Source organism: Chelon labrosus, assembly GCF_963514085.1.
Source record: "Chelon labrosus genome assembly, chromosome: 8".
Classification (NCBI taxonomy): domain Eukaryota; kingdom Metazoa; phylum Chordata; class Actinopteri; order Mugiliformes; family Mugilidae; genus Chelon; species Chelon labrosus.
In genome coordinates this window covers 20,014,284-20,031,504 of record NC_140358.1, presented here as the reverse complement: position 1 = coordinate 20,031,504, position 17,221 = coordinate 20,014,284, and the positions used below count along the sequence as shown (strand labels likewise).

Genomic DNA, 17,221 nt, shown 5'->3' with positions numbered 1-17,221 from the left:
ACAATTATGTAACCTCGGGCAATTTTCAGTCTTCCGTTTGCTAGCAGGAGACCGTCCATTAACAATCGGCTGATTAACTACTGAATGGTCAATCATTTACGCGGAGGCCTTCCACCGCGGCTCTCGCGCCGACCGGCTCAGACAGGCTCCCCGGCTCAAGTGGCACATCTTTGCGCGCAAGAGTGGTATTGATCGTCTCATCAAACTCTGAGAAAGAAAGCAAATAAGTGAAACGCTGAGCTGTTCATTTAAGTCACTAGTTCACGGCAGCAATATAAATGACACATAATCTAAATATCAAGCTATCTCTGGCAACTCAATAAAACTGGCATATTGAAAACTCTGAAATAACCTAAAGTAACAGTTAATATCGGGGTTATTTTTGAATGACAGATCGAGCTGATGGCGTTGTTATGTTTGCTATGTAGGAGGGCTATTACAGTATTATCATATTAATTTTGCTCTTATGTTTTAACAACCGCTGAGGACTGCTGCTGTTTTAATTAAAGATAATTAAAGATAAGTTGTTTATCTAATCTCTTTTAATAGACAGTCACGTGGGCATGAATAAAATAGCACTTTGCACACTTTTCTTGACCCAGATGTTGTATTTTTTCCTGGGATATTTGCTTTTATTCCACAGGGGCAGTAGGAAGATGACAGGAAATGAAGGTGCACGATGTGCAAAGAAATTCAGACTGTGTATGTAAGAGAGAGAGATTTAAGAAAAATACTCAGTGTGGCTCATGTTTTGCCTACCCGTTGCATAAGTGAGGCCCCAGACCTCCTGGCCATAAACGTCGGTCTTGTTCCAGACCAGCCGGTGAACCAGCCCGGGCCCGGCGGGATACCACCGCTGGTATAAGCGCCCTTGGACGGACGAGCGGACGTGCACCTTGGACAGACCACCCAGCGGGGAGACGGGGGACGATGGGGAAGGAGGGGTGAGGAGGATTCGCAGCAGAGAGAGGTAGCCCGCAGCACGGGTGCTCAAGTAATTCAGCTTCACGAAGGCCCCTGGGATTGAAACTTCTTCCTGCACCGCCTGCGGAGAGCAAGATGAAGACGGCAGAGTGAGAAATACAAGTGACAGAGAAGAGTATAAATGAGAAATGAGAGAGGGAGGAAGAGAGAGGCAGGAAGTAATAAAAGAAAAGAAGAAGGTGTTTTTTTTATGACTTTGCGTTTGTATAATGAGCCGGGGCAATAAGTGCTGTTGGCAGGAACACCGGGTACAGTAAGTACACCAAGAATGTGTCGGCCACGTTTTCTTTTCCAAGGAATAATTCTCAATAAGTGAAATAAAATCTGCGTGACATGTCTTTATAATAAGGTTTATTTTTTAAAAAATAAAATGCAGGAAACGATGTTAATATATCCTCCACCGTACAGACTAGTAAACACCACCATGATGTCTCTGCTTACTGAAACCACATGTTGTGTGAGGCAGTGATTAAATCAAATTCAATTTTCTCCGAGCATCTCTAGGACATTTTCATCAAATATAATTTCTTAACAAAGGTGAACACACGGGTGTTACCAAGCCCACTGTGAACACCACGTACTGTTCTATCCGTTTATTTGTTCCCTTCTCTCTTTTTGATGATCTGTTCAAACCAATCTGATTGTGTAAATGTAGCTTGTAAATAGGATGATAATATTTTCAATTAAAAGCATAGATTTGTGTCCACAGCACACGCTGGATGTGACGCTGTCGGCAGTCTATAGAGGGTGAGCCTTACATGATGAATTTTCACTGAAATTAAAGCCGCAGTGAGGTTTCGTTCACTCCAAGCCACCAGTCTGACCTCCACATGTGACACTGAGACGCCTAATTTGCCTGCGTGGTGGGGAAGCACACGGCTGCGGCCCGACTGTGCATTTTGCCTATTCCGTGTTTGCATGGTGCAAATGTTCTGCGGAGCTAAATTTGCAAAATCCGGCGAGACTAGTTTGGTTTGTTGCTGAGCTGTTACAAATTACAGCGAGGCTTCATTCTAGCAGACAGTCCTCTGTACACATTAAACGGCATATTGCTCCGTTTCATAAAAAAGGGTTTCAGACATGGCAGTGGCAGCTATCACGCAGCTTCTAAAGACGTTCATGACCCCCAAGAGAACAAGTCCTACTGACTTTGTTGATCTCTTTACTCTTCTACCACCGTGGGGTTGACATTTTTGGTCTTTTTTGTGAAATGTCTCAACGTCTATCAGAAGAAATGCCACGGAATTTTAGGCTCTCCCCAGAGGATGAATCCCACCGACTTTGGTGATCACAGAGTTTTCATCTATAACCACCCATAAGTTGACACTTCTGGTTTTGAGTGAAACATCTCAGACACTATTGGGCACACTGGAAATATATTATGACATGTAACTTCCCCCCAGCATGCACTGCAACCTTGGTTCTACTTTTCGTTTATTTCTTTCCGATTCATTTTGTCCAGCTGTTTTTTTTTTTTTTCAATTAATGAGGCGATTGTTAAATCTAATATATGTCAGAAAATAGTTTTTTTTCTCACCTCAATTTCAGTTGACATTCAATATCTTCTAAATATATTCAGCTTAGAGTATTTAAATACATTAAAGAGGAACCAAATGTGGATACATTTGCTTAAACATAAACAAAATAGTCGATTTATTGCACACCACTTCAACTATTACTGACTGTACTTTTAGTTTTGTACTTCTGGACTGTACTAGAGTTTAATGCTACTTATCACTTTCAGTCCTTTTGACCATGTTAGCATGCCGACTTTAGCTCCACACAGCTAAACTCAATGGTACCTGTAGCTCGGGCACAGCTGGGCCCTTCTCTGCACATGCTCCTGTGTATCTGGGAAGCGGATAGGGCAGGACCAGCGGATATGGACTCAGAACACTCCTGATGTCGCATTTAGGAGCCTGAGCTTCCTCTCGGGACATGGTCACCTGATCCAGAACCAGGAAGTTGTTGTTTGGGGTCCAGACGGTGCGTGTTTGTGGGAGGAAGGGCGGCCGGTGGAACATGAGGGTTACAGACATGGCGCCAAAGGTCACCAGGTCAAAGCTAGAGATAAATGAGAGCACGGCAAAGAAAGATTGTGAGAAGAGGGGGATATGAGACGGACACTTTGTTATATTTTGGGTTTGGGTTTCTACCTTCCATCCTGCCTGCTGATGGTGTAGCCGTACTCAGGATGCTGCGGGAAAGTGATGTTGACTCCAACCAGGGGAGAGCCGTCCTGCAGCGCAACGCTGCCTCGAATCACCGCTACCCGACTGCCAGACAAAGACAATAAGTGGAGAGAAGGAAAATAGAAAGAGATAAACAAAGAGGGATGACAGATTTACAATGATGGAGAACATAATCATTGTTTGAACAGAGACATACTGTGACGCACGAGTCAAACGACCTTGCGCGCGAACAAAAGGCTGCTGCATTCGTTCCGCTCGGCACTATTCTCTTCTTTAGCGCAGAGAAATCTGCCGGCGTTTGCCAGGATACAAGGGCCATAAATATAGCTTCACCCACAGAGAGACCTTTCAACACCTTGTCATATAGAAAAACAAAACCTCCACATCATGTTTATATTACAATGACAGTGGTACCTGCAGCAAAACTGGGCCCTCGCTGTTCTTTAAATAGGATTTAAACTATCAAAAACGTCTCCGCTGTTGGGGAATATTCGTCTTGATTTTGCAGGTAAAGTGTGAAATACACTGCTTCAGTCTGGAATAACTGCTGCTCTGGACAGATGAAGACAGATTTAGACAGACACATGGGCTGCGCGCACACACACACACACATTCATTGATGGAGTTTGTTACTCCACAAAAGGCATAGATGAAGGATGGTGAGGTTTCTCTGGGTGAATGCATAGCCCCGTTTGTTACTCCTGCCCTGAAAGCCACCATCGATTTCCCCTTTGAAAAAATGGCCACATAATTAATTTATTTGTTTATTCTGCAAGTGAACCAAGAGGGGGGAAAAAAATTGCACTTTTCTATTTTTCAGAGAGGCATCCTTTCTAGTCTCCTAACCAAACTTTCTAGGTCATCATAATGCCGGGCGGTGAGATGTATTTGCGCTCGCAGATTGCAGCGAGAGGATACTGAAAGATTTATGATGACACCTTTACAACTGGTGTAACTGAATGACACATTAAGCATTAATACGTTTCAAACAAATACTCTCTAGTGGGAGCCTGACACTGGTGCCGTAGGACAGGACAATGCACATCCTGCTAGTCTCCAGGGTAACACAGATCACGGCGATGTATGCACAGGCATGCAAACACATAAAAAGCCTCATTCACATGCAAACGCACCCACACACTCTCTCATTAAACAAATAATAGCCAATGGACATAGTAATTCATTAAAACAGATATATTTCCTCCCCTCTCTGCCGCTCACGTCTTTCAGCATACCGCACGGCAGCAGAACTCAAGGACGGGGAGGCACACAAAACGAAACGCATGAAAGAATAAGCACGCGCACGCACACAGCGAGGCGCACAAAGAGTAAACAAGCGCATACCTGGTATCAAAGGGCACGTCTCCGGGGAGAGTGTGTGTGGCCGCCTTGCCAAGGAGGAAGCGTATGCGGCGGTAGAAGTTGTGCGTGTGAGTGCTGGTGGGTGAGGGAGGCGAGGTGGGGGGCGGCGGGCTCTGCAGCAACAGGGCCAACGGGTCGGCCGAGCCGTGACACAGGGGGTCAGAGCCGCAACTCAGCTGCTCACAGCAGTCTGGGTCCACGCAGTCCATCAGGCCGTCTGAAATGGACACGGAGGTGGGAGTTAGAATTAACAGAATAATTTTGTTTAAGTTTTAAAAAGTTTTTAAAAAAAAAAGAAAACTAAAAGGCCATAACAGAGATAAGTGACTAGGGTGGTGAAATAAATTTGTATTCCAGAGGCCACAGTTGTAGAAAAACAGGAAGAAGACACCAGCCTGGGGTAGCCAGACACAATTCAAAACATTTGTGGGCGGGGAAGTTGGTCTGGCTTCCAGGAAGACACAATAAAATAAAATAAAAACCTCTCTGAAGTAATAATAAAATAAAAGTTATTTTTTTCACTTCTGGCCAGTGAGAAGCCGCTTGAGTAATTTAATCCACAACAACTGCACATGCATCATCATTATCATTAAGTATCAATCAAATTAAATTTATTATACCATGCACCGCCATAAATCCGTCTCCGATCCCCCAGCATTATGCGAACGCGATCCATAAAAGTCTGGCGTAAACAAAGAGCCACAGATACAAACCAAGGCCCCGGCAGGTAATAGGAGCCCGGCTGGCATTTGTGTTTCCTATTTCAAGCCTGTTTCTGAAAAGGCAGGAAACATTGCTGACATTTAAATCCATCTGACCACAGAGCAGAGAGCTAAAGGCCAACAATATTCTATTATAACCTACTCCTACAAAGGAAGCATAGTACAATGGTTGATTTCCATAAGATTCACTACAAACCTGAACTTGAAAGCACACTATTAATTGAATTTCAAATATCATTGTCATTAAAAGGAACCCACAGGTTTGTGGGTTATTATGCAGGCACGCACGTTAAACATTACGGAAAAAGAAACGCAGTAAAAACGTTGATTTTAGGCGTGCGCGATGAACTATAAATATGTAGGTGCATGCGATTCCGCTGCTCATATGTGCGGAATAAATGCTGCTTTTTTTTTTTCAAGAGGAAGCACAACGCATCTTTTCTTGTTGTTTTTTTTCCCCTACTCTCCCATCCAGGCGGAATAATTGAAAGTCTCTCTTCAAAGTTCCTCTTTATTCTCTGATTACTTGTGATAGCATCTTTCCATCTCTGTCTATCTTCAGAGACAAAAAGATTGCAGCGGGAGAAGGCTATGAGAGCCCACCGTATATCTGCCAATTAAGGGAGATGGCTGAATTGTGTGGCAGAAAATTATGGTATTTGAAAAGCAGTGCAGGGAAGTGGAAGCACAGAACGATAAGAGAAGCCTAAATGGTCTCCATGCGGCTTTGTCACAAAGTCTTTCCCTTGCATAATTAAAACTAAACTGAGCGGCTTGAACCTTCAGTGCAGACACTGCAGGAGGTTTATCAATACTAATATGGCATTTTAGTACGGCATAATAACATACAGTATGCATACTGGAATCCTTTTGTGCCCATATACCTATGTAAAGTGTATATTTAATGTTTTTTTGTTTGGTGTTGTTGTTTCCACTTGCTTGCGATCTCAACCACTTCTCATTCGCACAGAAATGATATTAATTCAAAGGGGGTAGTCAAGCAATTTAGTTTTGCTCTTCCATAATACTACAGGACTCATAAGAGAAAAAGAATTATTATATTAAAGCAAGAGAGCCTGGGGTATATAACTTCCAATATGGGTCAAGCTACGTAAACAAAGCATCCTTCATATAATGCAGATCAGCAGGACTCTCTGTTACACCCCCACCCCAAGACCGCTAATGCCCAAATCTTTTTCTTGCTGAGAAAAACACAACAAAAGGAAACCAAATCTGCTTACGAGCAGATTTAATGCTCTCAAATTAAATGTCTCTTTTGAAAAAACAACGGCTTTTTATTTTATTTTTCAAGAAAAAAAGAAAAATAAAAGGTTGGGATTGTGCTTCCTGGAGTTCAATGCCTGTTGTCTAACAATGTCACGGTGACAAAAACACTCCAGGACGTCACCTCTAATAGGAGATTTTATTGATCTTCTCCTGTGACTCTCCACATGAACATTGATTCCATTAATGCAAAATTATTCCACACTCTAAATCTTTCATTTAACTTTTATGTAAAAAACAAAACAAAAAACAGCCCGTTTAAAAACCGAGAGTGCTTGATTGTGTCACCGAATTAAGGCATGAGCTAATTCATTAGCGTGGCAGACCTTTATTCACCGCGAATGAAACGTACATTATTAACAAAAAAAAATATCCCCCAACAATAAGAGCATAATCCATTGATACAATGCAAAAACACAACAATCAGTGCCTACACTGTTGGCAGGCCGCGGTCCTTATTTACGGTCCACGGGATTTATTTATTTATGTATTTTCGTACTTGCACGGTTCTGTGGCTATAATCCAGCATAAGGAGCTATAATATGTGGTTCCGGCAGCCGTCGACGGTGACCCTCTGAAGTGTTGGCTGAGTCAGTCATGCAGCTTTGGTAAACAATGTGCAGGGATAAAGGTTACTATCGGAACCTTGCACCGCCGGAAAACTGTGACTACAAAAATATGTGCTGTGTGAGTTTCAGGTTTCCCGCGGCTGTGTGAACTCATTTAAACACCGCTCGTTACGAAAAGTGAAAGCACCAAAATAAATACATATATAAATAAATAAATACCTCAAAAGAAAAGTGCCACTGCCTCGTTTACATTGACGGATCACAGCACCGGTTTAGCGGTCATGTCCATAACGGATATTTGATGGGGTTTCAAAGCGAATGGTAGAGTTGACAGCGCTGTATTCTTAAAACTTGGTGTAATTAATTGAGAAGTGCTATAGATGGGACCAGAGAGCAGTGGAAATGATTGTAATGAGCAAAGCTCCTACAGCCACTTTCTTGTTTTCTTCTTTTGAGGATAAGAAAACTACAAGGCTGAGTGACACACACCTCTCACCTGTCACCAGACACCTGATAACCAAAGAAGCAGAAATAGTTTCTGCATGGTTTGCTGTATTTAGTCCTGTGAACATTTTTCTGAGTGCCTTTTTATCCTGGCAGGTGGTATGCATATTAGACATTTAGCTGTGATAAGAGGAAAAGCAGAAACATAAACACCTGTGCAAATGAAGACAGACACACGCACACACACACACAAATGCATATTCAATACAGTAATGACCAGCAGGACTCTACAGGAGTCTCAGCAGGACTGGGACAGCGCGGAGAAATGAAGGAGAGGAACAATGAGGCAGATTTTTTATTTTTTTTTTCCAGGAGAAACAGGACGAGAAGTAATGGAATGGAATGGACAAGGTGCCAGAGAGACAGACATGAAAGAGGTAAGAAAGAGAAAAAGAGATAGAAAATGATAGATGATGTTAGAATGTCACCTCCGTCGTTGTCTGTTCCATCACTGCAGTCAGTTTCCATGACAACGCTGCATCCAGGCCCACTCCATCCAGCCTGGCAGACGCAGCGCCAACCGCTCTGCTCCAGGGTACAGCGCCCATGTCCGCTGCACAAACCTGGGCAGCCGTCTGAAAAGGCGTGTCCCGCGCGCACATGTTCACACACACACACACACACACACACATATTTTTATTTGGCATTAGTGAGCATGTTGGATGAGCACAACGTGAAATTCAAATCTCAATAAATATAAATTACCTTTTACTACGACGTCCAAATCATGAGTAACTGTGAGGGGGGAAAAAAAAAAAGTGAGAATTGCATAAGAGAAAGTAATTATAAATGCCGACACATTTTTTTAAAAACCTATTTATCATACTAATCAAAATATCACAAGACACAACTGAACAATCCCACATGCACTGACACACAGCGCACCAATGTTACAGTGCTCTCCCTCCCAGCCCGGCTGGCAGATGCAGGTCCCGTCGTGGCACTGGCCGTGCTCTTCGCAGCGAGGATGGCACGCTCTCTGGTCGCACGCGGCGCCGATCCAACCCTCCTCGCATTGGCACTGGCCCTCCGAGCAAACGCCGTGGCTGCCACATGGCACCGGGCACAGCTCTGCCGAAACAGGTGGGCGGAGACATGCGTGAGAAAAAAACCCATGTAAGTGTGAGAGGAAGAGCGAACGAGAGGGAGGGGAACAGATGGAGGAATTGAGCGTTGGAAGGAAAAAAAAGGGTAAAAGAAGCACACGGGACAAAAAAAAAATAGAGTCAAGAGAAAATCTGAATTGGGGGAGAGCCATTGGATATAGGTGAGAAGAAAAAACAAGCGGTAGAAGTGGATAACCTCAGAGAGTTAAAAGTCTACTTTCTCACAATACACAATCTTCCCACCTCTAATAGCCGAACTCCCTGAAGGAGGGGAGTGAATAGACTCATAATAACAGCCAAATGATTCGTATTTGCACCGCATATTTAAACTACAGGGACTCCAATTCAGCTCTGTTATTCTTTTCCTGACATTTTGATCAGATTTGGTGGGGATGTTAATACCCCTTCCTTTCCCGTGCCTCTCCATCTTTGTCTCCGTCAGCTTTCTCTCCTCTGGATCACTTTCTCTCTTTCTCTCTTGCAACATCCCTTTAAACCACCCCCCCCTCTCTCTTTTAGTCTACTTCCTTTTCTCTGCACTCCTCGCCATCTAACTCTCACTCTCTCTCTCTCTCTCTCTGCAGAAGCAAAGCCTCATCCATCAGTAAAGAGAGCAAAGTGCTGGAGGCACACAAAGACTACTTATCCAGCTGCAGTAAAAAGTTATTTCAATTTAAATATACATAGCATGGAGAGGGAGGAAAAAGTGGATTAAAGTTGGAGAGTTTTTCAGCTCTCTATTAGAATTACATTAACTTAGCTATGCCTCAACAAGACCAGGACATAGAATTGCTGGGTCCTTTTGATTAAAAGCCCCGCAGGTAAAGGGAAGCCGCTCATATCTCAGATATTCAGCCACGGTCCATCATTATCATAGGCTATATCATTATAATAAGGTATACATACACCTGAGAGCGGGCACTAATGCCAGTCGCCAGCAAATCACCGGCGTGCATGGGAGAGCAGATCCTACCCAACACCAACGACGGGTTAATGTGGTGGAAGCAGAGCAAAGCCTGTCCCATAATGGGTACTGTCCTCTCTGTCAGCTTACACTGCAAGGACAAGGACACTTTCTCACTGCGTTCGACGCTCGGAACATATCACAGTAGACGCCACAGCGCACGTGCTCGCCTTGCCTTGTTGCAATCGCCAACTCGCAGCTTTTCCTTCACGTCTGGGGGCACAGTTATAGATGCGCCTAGGTATCTTTAACTAAAATAATACTTATGTGTAGTGCACAGGGCAAATGGGTACGCAATAAACATCACAGAGCTTTTAAATGCCAAGCAGAATGTTCCTCAGAGCTGCAGTCTCTGAAAGGCCTTGCAGCAAAGCGAGAATTGAGTTTTTTTTTCTTTCCTCGCTGGCATTTTTTTCCCCCCTCCTTTCATTTAGCTGAGGGGAATATGTGAGTCCAGATGTCTGCATGTGCATAAGTATGTGTGTGTGTATGTGCTACAGTGTAAGTGCACAGTTAAGTGAGCGCGAGTGCAGTGGGGGGGGACCCGGAGTGCTGCAGTCAAAGAGTCATGAGGGGGGAAATCTCATTTGTGACTAGCATGAAGAGCGAGCGTAAAAACACATGCGCAGGTACGCACACACACACACACAAACAAACGTTTCACAGCGTTGCTCCAGTACATATTTCTCTCTCATGTCTATCAAATCCCCAGAAAATAGTATTTGGCAGGGGCGCGCGTGCTACAAGAACACTGGCGAACTACTTGACGTGCGGTTTCCGTTTTTCAGCGTTTCTCTCCTGAATGTGGACAGTAATCCTCGCGTCCTACCAGTGTAGCAGTCTGGTCCTGTCCAGTTGGGTTGGCAGGCGCAGGTGTCTGACTCTGGGAGATAGGTGCCATGTCCTGAACACTGCTCCTGACACGCTGGCAGCGGGTCATCACAGCTCACTCCCGCCCAGCCCGAGGAGCACACGCACTCCCCGCGCACGCACACGCCGTGCCCGCCGCACTGAGGGTCCACGCAGTCCACTGCAGATAGAGGGTGAAAGGAAAAGAGAGAGTGAGTCAGAGGTGAAGGGAAGGAGTGAGAGGGTGGGTGGATGGATGACGGCGGTGGTGGAGGTGAGGGGGGGTTGTCTCATTATAATCATCAGCTCACAGAGTATGAAAGCAGTGTTCTTTGCATCCCATCCAGGAGTTAACCACCCTAGCTACAATCCCTGTATCTGTTCCACAACATTACTCTTCATAGGACACTTAGAACTGAGGCTTTGATAAGGGGTGAAATGGGTTGGTCGGCGTGTGGGTGTGTATGTGTGTGTGTGTCGCGGTGGGCTTTGCTACGCTGTGTTAGTGTGTGTAATTACAGCCCTGAGCGCCGAGCCAAAGCTCAGCACAGTTCGGCTCAACTCAGCTCTGCTCAGCTACCGCCGCTCAAGGTCAAACACCTGAGTCGGTCTCAGCAGACCGGGATGCAGAAGGCGGCGGCGGGGAGGTCTTCGGGACAGCTGTGCCATCGGGTTGTGGTCAAGCGTAACGTCATAACCGTTTTAAACATCGCGACTTTGTTTGTATTTGTTAATTTATTGGGCGGTTTTACAATGGGGAGATGGAAGAGGATATGACAAGAGGCCCGGGGCTGATTTCCTGTAGGACTGTAAGCTGCCCCAGCTACATGACACTTAAATCATTTGTGCTGTCATATGATGGGATAATTTTGAATCCAAGATGATACACGGTGCACATTCAGATAAAGTTTGACACTACTTCCTTTGTTATTTGCTTTATTACGGTCACAAAATGAATAAGGGGCATTTATTTTTTGTGTTCTCCTATCTAGATGCTTTCAGCTCCTGCAATCAGTATTCCAAACGGGGGCCGACTGTGACGACACCTCAGGTTGAATGTGTCTGGGTCAAAAGTTGAACTTGAACACATTGCAAAGACTACAGCCAATGGCCAATTGACACATGCACCGTGCCCCTGTACAGACCTGGCCTCTCCTGAATCATACTGATCAGCGGGTCTACATTTAATGAACGCCGGAATAAGGTTCGTCACCGGACCTTAGGGGCCGCTGAACAAAGCTAAAACCAAAACCCTATAAATTTACGAAGTTAACAAACAACTGCTTGTTATTGTATTATCATTCTTTGAGTGCTTGCGAGTCGTGTTTTCTGTCTACTTCCTTCGCATAAATCAAATGATATGACACTGTTTGGTCTTGCCTTGTAGTTGCTAAACACTGCACTTTTTCCACCACCTAGTTTCTAACTCCGTCTGCCTGTCATTTGGTGCAGCGTGCATGCTGAGAACACCACTGACTGTTTGCAGGCTGTTTGCTGCTACAGCTGTTATGTGGGCAAGAGTCAAGACAGATTCAGTTCTTGAGTCTAGTAACACTGATGTTACCAGACTCAAGTTTTTTTGGACTTCAGAATGGGGCGTGTTTCAACAGATGCAGAGAAATAAATACCTCTGGACGGAATCGGAAAGCCCCACAACCAATCAGAGCAATTTGAACATTTGTTTCATTACCACATAAAGCCCACCCAGATGATTTGATTGGCCCGGCCGATCTTTGCCAAAGAGTAATCCGTTCCGATTCCACACCAACAAAATATTTGTGCATGGGAAACTTCAACCGATTTCCAAAACTGACATAATTGAAACGGGTTAAAATGCTCTGCAGAGAGAGAAGTTCTCCGAAGTCAAGTCTCCGTGGATGTGTCACCGGGAGGGAGCCCTGTTAAATTACACACAGTCATTTGATCCTGTGTCAATAGAAGACTATTGATTAGTGCAGCGTTAAATTAAATGCTTACCTTCTTTAAAAATAGCAAAGTCATTGACTTAAATGCACGGAAGCGGAGCCGTTTTTGCTGATCACAGTAAAAAGGCATGTATCATTACTTCTGGACGGATAAAACTTCTTACCTTGTTCACAGTTAACACCCTTGTAGGCAGGACTGCATATGCAGATACCCTGGATGCAGGAGCCATGGTTGGAGCAGGTGGGATCGATACACTGACCTTCCTCCACGTTACACTCTGCCCCCTTCCACCCTGCCAGGCACACACACCTTCCTTTCTCATACACGCCGTTGCCGCTGCACAGCACGGGGCACGAATCTGCAACGGGACAAACACAGATTACACTCACATACTCAATAGTACGCCCATGCAAACACACAGTGCTGCAGTATATTAGCCGGGAGACCGCGGTAACCTGCCGCGAGTGGGGCTGCGCTCTCTTATCTCGGCTAGTGCGCGGATTCAGCAAATCCTCAAGCAACCTCTGTCGCCCCGTCTTTCTCTCTCACGCACACACTCACTCTCGTGCGCACCTACACACACGCACACACACTCCAGCTTATCCCTCACGCTGTTTCAATTTACTCAAGCACCACCTGAGCCTGGCTACCACGGCAACCCAGGAATTGTAGAAAATCCTCCCAACGTCACCCCACTCGTTCTGAACAGGGCGTGAAAACAATCGTGAAAACGGAAGATTAGGAAAGAGAGCATTAGGGGTTTATAGAATGAGGTTGGAAAGCGCAGCTATCGCCATGCGGAGATGGAGAGCTGTGTGGCTAATGTAATGACAGTCAGGTAGAATAAAGTCAGCGAGGGTCTAACGACACGCTGACAGGTACAGCTCGGGACTTCAAATGTGGCAGCAAGATGATCCAGAGCCATCCGCCTTTTTGCCGGGATAATTTGCGCTGAAGGCCCCGTGCGTTCATGTGAGCGGGCACGCGTTATGTATTTGCTTGATCCTTTGTCAAATCTAACACTCCGTAATAAATTCACACTTCACTTTGAACAACTCTTGCTAAAACTTGCTGTCTAACTTTTCAAACCCAGAATATTGTAGCACAGGCAAATGAGCAAACGATGAGAGGGGGGCATGAATAAATGATGAGCGTAAATAAATCATTGGATGCGATATCATATCACCTGTTTCTACACAATGAGACAGATACAACTACAATAATTTTTACGAGGACGGACTCGCTCAGGGAAAGACATGGAGGAGCAGACATAGGAAATGGCGTAAGGCCAGGAAAAAGCAAAGGGATGGAGAGAGAATAAATAAAAGACAAAGGAGAAGCTGTGAATATATGAAAAGATTGCAGTGAAAGGATGCATTCGTTCCAAGTTTTAGCCTTTATCCCTTAGTGCTATAATTGTTTAAAAATGCATCAGTTGCTATGTTTACATGTTTACAACTGTTTATGTCGAATAAAATGCTAAGATGTTCAAACATTCACCCCGGTATACCTTGTCCGACACGCTGAAAGTGCTTCAACCCGCTGTGGAGAGTCGATTCTGCCAGAAACATAACAAAAGAAGAATTTGTTTTCCCCTCTAACTTTATAACGCTGAATTGATCAAGGTGGACCAAGACGGCTCCATGTTTTTCATGCCTACACCGTTCCGTTAACTCGTAGTTTTGCTACCGCCATGTTTCTGTACTTCCCAGAAACTCATCACATCACCTGATGTTTACCCCGTGTCGGACAAACATGTGTCTAAAGCGGGAGGCAGGACTGTTTTCAATGGGACGCGGGCCTTTGCCTGGCCCCCCCCAAAGAAAAACAGTGTCATCGATTCACACTCCTTAACAGTAGGTGGCAGTAGGTGGTGGGTGACACCTGCCATTTCACACCACAGAAGAAGATCCGCAAAGTTTGTTTAGATGTGCTAATTTGGCAAAACACAGGCAAGATGCAGATTATATATTTCTCAGTAGTTGGACTTTTGTATTTTGGAAAGCTCTGTTGAGTCTGTTAAAAAAGGCTGAAGTCACTGAAATGAAGAGTTTTGGTTTCAATTAAAATGCAGCTAATTGAGCGTAAAAGGGAATAGTTCCCTCTCTAGCATTGCCACTTTGTTTTTTTTTGTGTTTTCATACTGTGATATTCTGTTCTACTATCGCCGGTTCAACTCGCACAATCTTTTTATTCAGTAAATTTGAGAGGTTGAAAATTGTCTTTGATTTGGGTCACAGCTTGTCATTGAGGGGTGATGGTCGGTCTTGAAGCCAGACCAGTTGAGAACCACTGGCAAATTTTTATTCTGATAATTTGAGGAATACCAGAGTCCATGTAAATGTAGCAGTTGGTCGACAAAATTGAACTGAAACATGTGACACAGACTGTATGCTGTCTTATCAACAGACAACAATTATTGTCTCAAATTACAGTCCGTGGTATGGCAAGCAGGAACAAATAAACGGTAAAAATTCCCTTTGGGTACTCAGGGTAATAGGTGTCAACCAATCTCGGCACTTCCTGCAGACATTTCACAATAAAAGTGTACCGCAAACGACGGGAGGGGGTTGCCCACGGAGCCACCAGGAGGCTTTTAACGTGAAACATCCTTTCACTGAGTAACGTTTAGCAACACAAACAGACTTGAAGTTAAAAAGTTGATGAATGAAAATGCGAAGCCTGTTCTCAGAGCTGCAAAATGGCACGTGACACATGAATCAGAGGTGAACAAGGAGGGAGTTTTAATTAACAGAAAACTGCGTCAAAGGTCAATCAAAACTGATGGAGGGGGAGGTCGCAGTAAATCATCATGACAATATATTATATACAATATATTCTCCTGTTTGAGAAATTGCCAACACTTAACTTTGTTGTTCTAGCCTCTAAATGCCATTGGACAGTCCAACAACCAATCAGAGCCATTGTATTGTAAATAAATTCGCTCAGATGACCACGTCGCTGTTACTCTTCTGTCCATCAGCACTTAATAAAGCGATATGATTGGCCCTGCAGATCCACCACATTCTCCCACAAAAATGTTGAAGGCATGGGAGTGGGTTTTCCGTGAAGTTTCTCGGCAACAAAAAAGAAAAGCTACATAACATAACACCAGCCTTATCTTCGAATAGATATTTCCTACCTTTGGCACAGTCAGGACCCAAGAATCCAGCGAAGCAGTGGCAGTGTCCGGCCACGCACTCTCCATTTCCGTTACAGTCTGTGGAGCAACCGTCCATTGAGTCTGTATGACCGCGCACACACACACACACACACACACAAAAAAAAAGACAGAGGGGGGGGAAAAAAGGCAGAACTTGAAAATATTCCACATGTAACTCCATAAGCTGGCATAGCCCTGTGTTATTGAATGAGAGATCTGATAAGCAATGGATGGCTCCCCAGACACAGGGGCTATATTAGATTAGTCTGATCCAGCTGCTATCACTCTCTGGGGACCGGCCAAGCACTCACTTACACTCAGTAGCACTAAGCACATTATACTGCATTACAGGTTGGAAACACACTGCACGCAAATTTACAAACATCAAGGCTTAATCAACAAACTGTTTACAAGGGCGCAGTTTGGAACGAGATTGGACAACATAAAATTTGACATTGCGAGAGCAGAAGTTAGCGGGGGAACCGGGTTATACCGCGTCACGACAGCGGATACACTCCGGGCATGGCAAAGATCAACGTGACGCTTGCTCCTGCCGGTGCTCCGTCTCATCTGGATTCGTGTGTTTCATCATATTCTTCTGTAGGCTATACGAGTTTCATCATATTCCTCAATCGGAGTTCAATTAGCTGCCTTCCTTTTACTGTTCTCCTTTTCTCCCATTGATATGTCCATCATGTCGGATCTCGTTCTCCGGGTACAGGCGGCATGGCAAGGATAGATAAAGAGAGAGAGCACTTTTATGCTTTTAGAGCATTATATAAGCCTGCTGAGCTCTGTCAGCTCTGCTCAAGATGGAAGATTCTGGTGAAGAAGTACCCAGCGGCTGGCAGGGTTGGGGATTTCAACCGTGCGGCTGGTTGTCTTGTGCCAGGGCGAGCTCCATCCGAGCTAGATAGAGTAATTAAACTGGGTGTCAGGGATGTCATCCTTTATTTGACCCTGGGCCGTCCTGCTCCGCGCCTCAGAACAGGGATCGACTCTTGAGTCAAACCACTGCAGTCCCCCGGCTCGCTCTGTTCAGGGAGCACGGATGACAAATCCTTCAGTGGCGAGGCTCGCTCGCGCGCACACACACACGCACACATTTACAAACACGTGCGCGCAAAGTTATTATGTGACACCCGCCTTGAGGCGCGTGTGACACATGCTAATGAGACAGGCCCTGCCAGTAGCCGGCAGCGCGACGTTATCCTCCACAGCAGCGCATCAGCACAGAAACCAAAGTCATTTTCACCTCCATCACCTGTCATCGTCACACTGATGGAGAGAAGGAGTGGCAATCATCGTTTCACCCGCATAGTCAGGAGGACTCACAAATGTTTCTCCATATGTGTCTCTCTATTTTTTTTTTTTTTTTTTTTAAAAAAGCTTTGCATACACAAATTCCAGTATCTGGCACCTGACACATGCAATGAACAAAAACTCATCTGCAAGGTCGCAGAGTTCCTTTAAATCCAGCGGTGACGAGCGGCGCGGCTGAAAGCTCGCCGGGCTGTAAGAAGCAGGGTCATAACAGTGATATAAGCTCTGTATCTTTCAGGTCAATGTCTCAACCATAAAAATCTCCAGGCAATT

The 17,221-nt window shown here is 44.8% G+C and overlaps 1 protein-coding gene across 1 annotated transcript in view; it reads right to left on the bottom strand.

Annotated features, from left to right (window-relative positions):
• tenm1 (teneurin transmembrane protein 1) overlaps positions 1 to 17,221 on the bottom strand; it is a gene marked incomplete at its 5' end in the record, with an annotated part of 159,791 nt that overhangs the window by 56,955 nt on the left and 85,615 nt on the right. The window contains 10 exons of the mRNA XM_084549760.1: positions 760 to 1,045; positions 2,787 to 3,048; positions 3,141 to 3,260; positions 4,521 to 4,755; positions 8,046 to 8,192; positions 8,323 to 8,352; positions 8,503 to 8,688; positions 10,517 to 10,717; positions 12,626 to 12,820; positions 15,605 to 15,706. Of these exons, the coding sequence (XP_084405886.1) occupies positions 760 to 1,045; positions 2,787 to 3,048; positions 3,141 to 3,260; positions 4,521 to 4,755; positions 8,046 to 8,192; positions 8,323 to 8,352; positions 8,503 to 8,688; positions 10,517 to 10,717; positions 12,626 to 12,820; positions 15,605 to 15,706 (1,764 nt within the window). The remainder of the gene's footprint in view (positions 1 to 759; positions 1,046 to 2,786; positions 3,049 to 3,140; positions 3,261 to 4,520; positions 4,756 to 8,045; positions 8,193 to 8,322; positions 8,353 to 8,502; positions 8,689 to 10,516; positions 10,718 to 12,625; positions 12,821 to 15,604; positions 15,707 to 17,221) is intronic.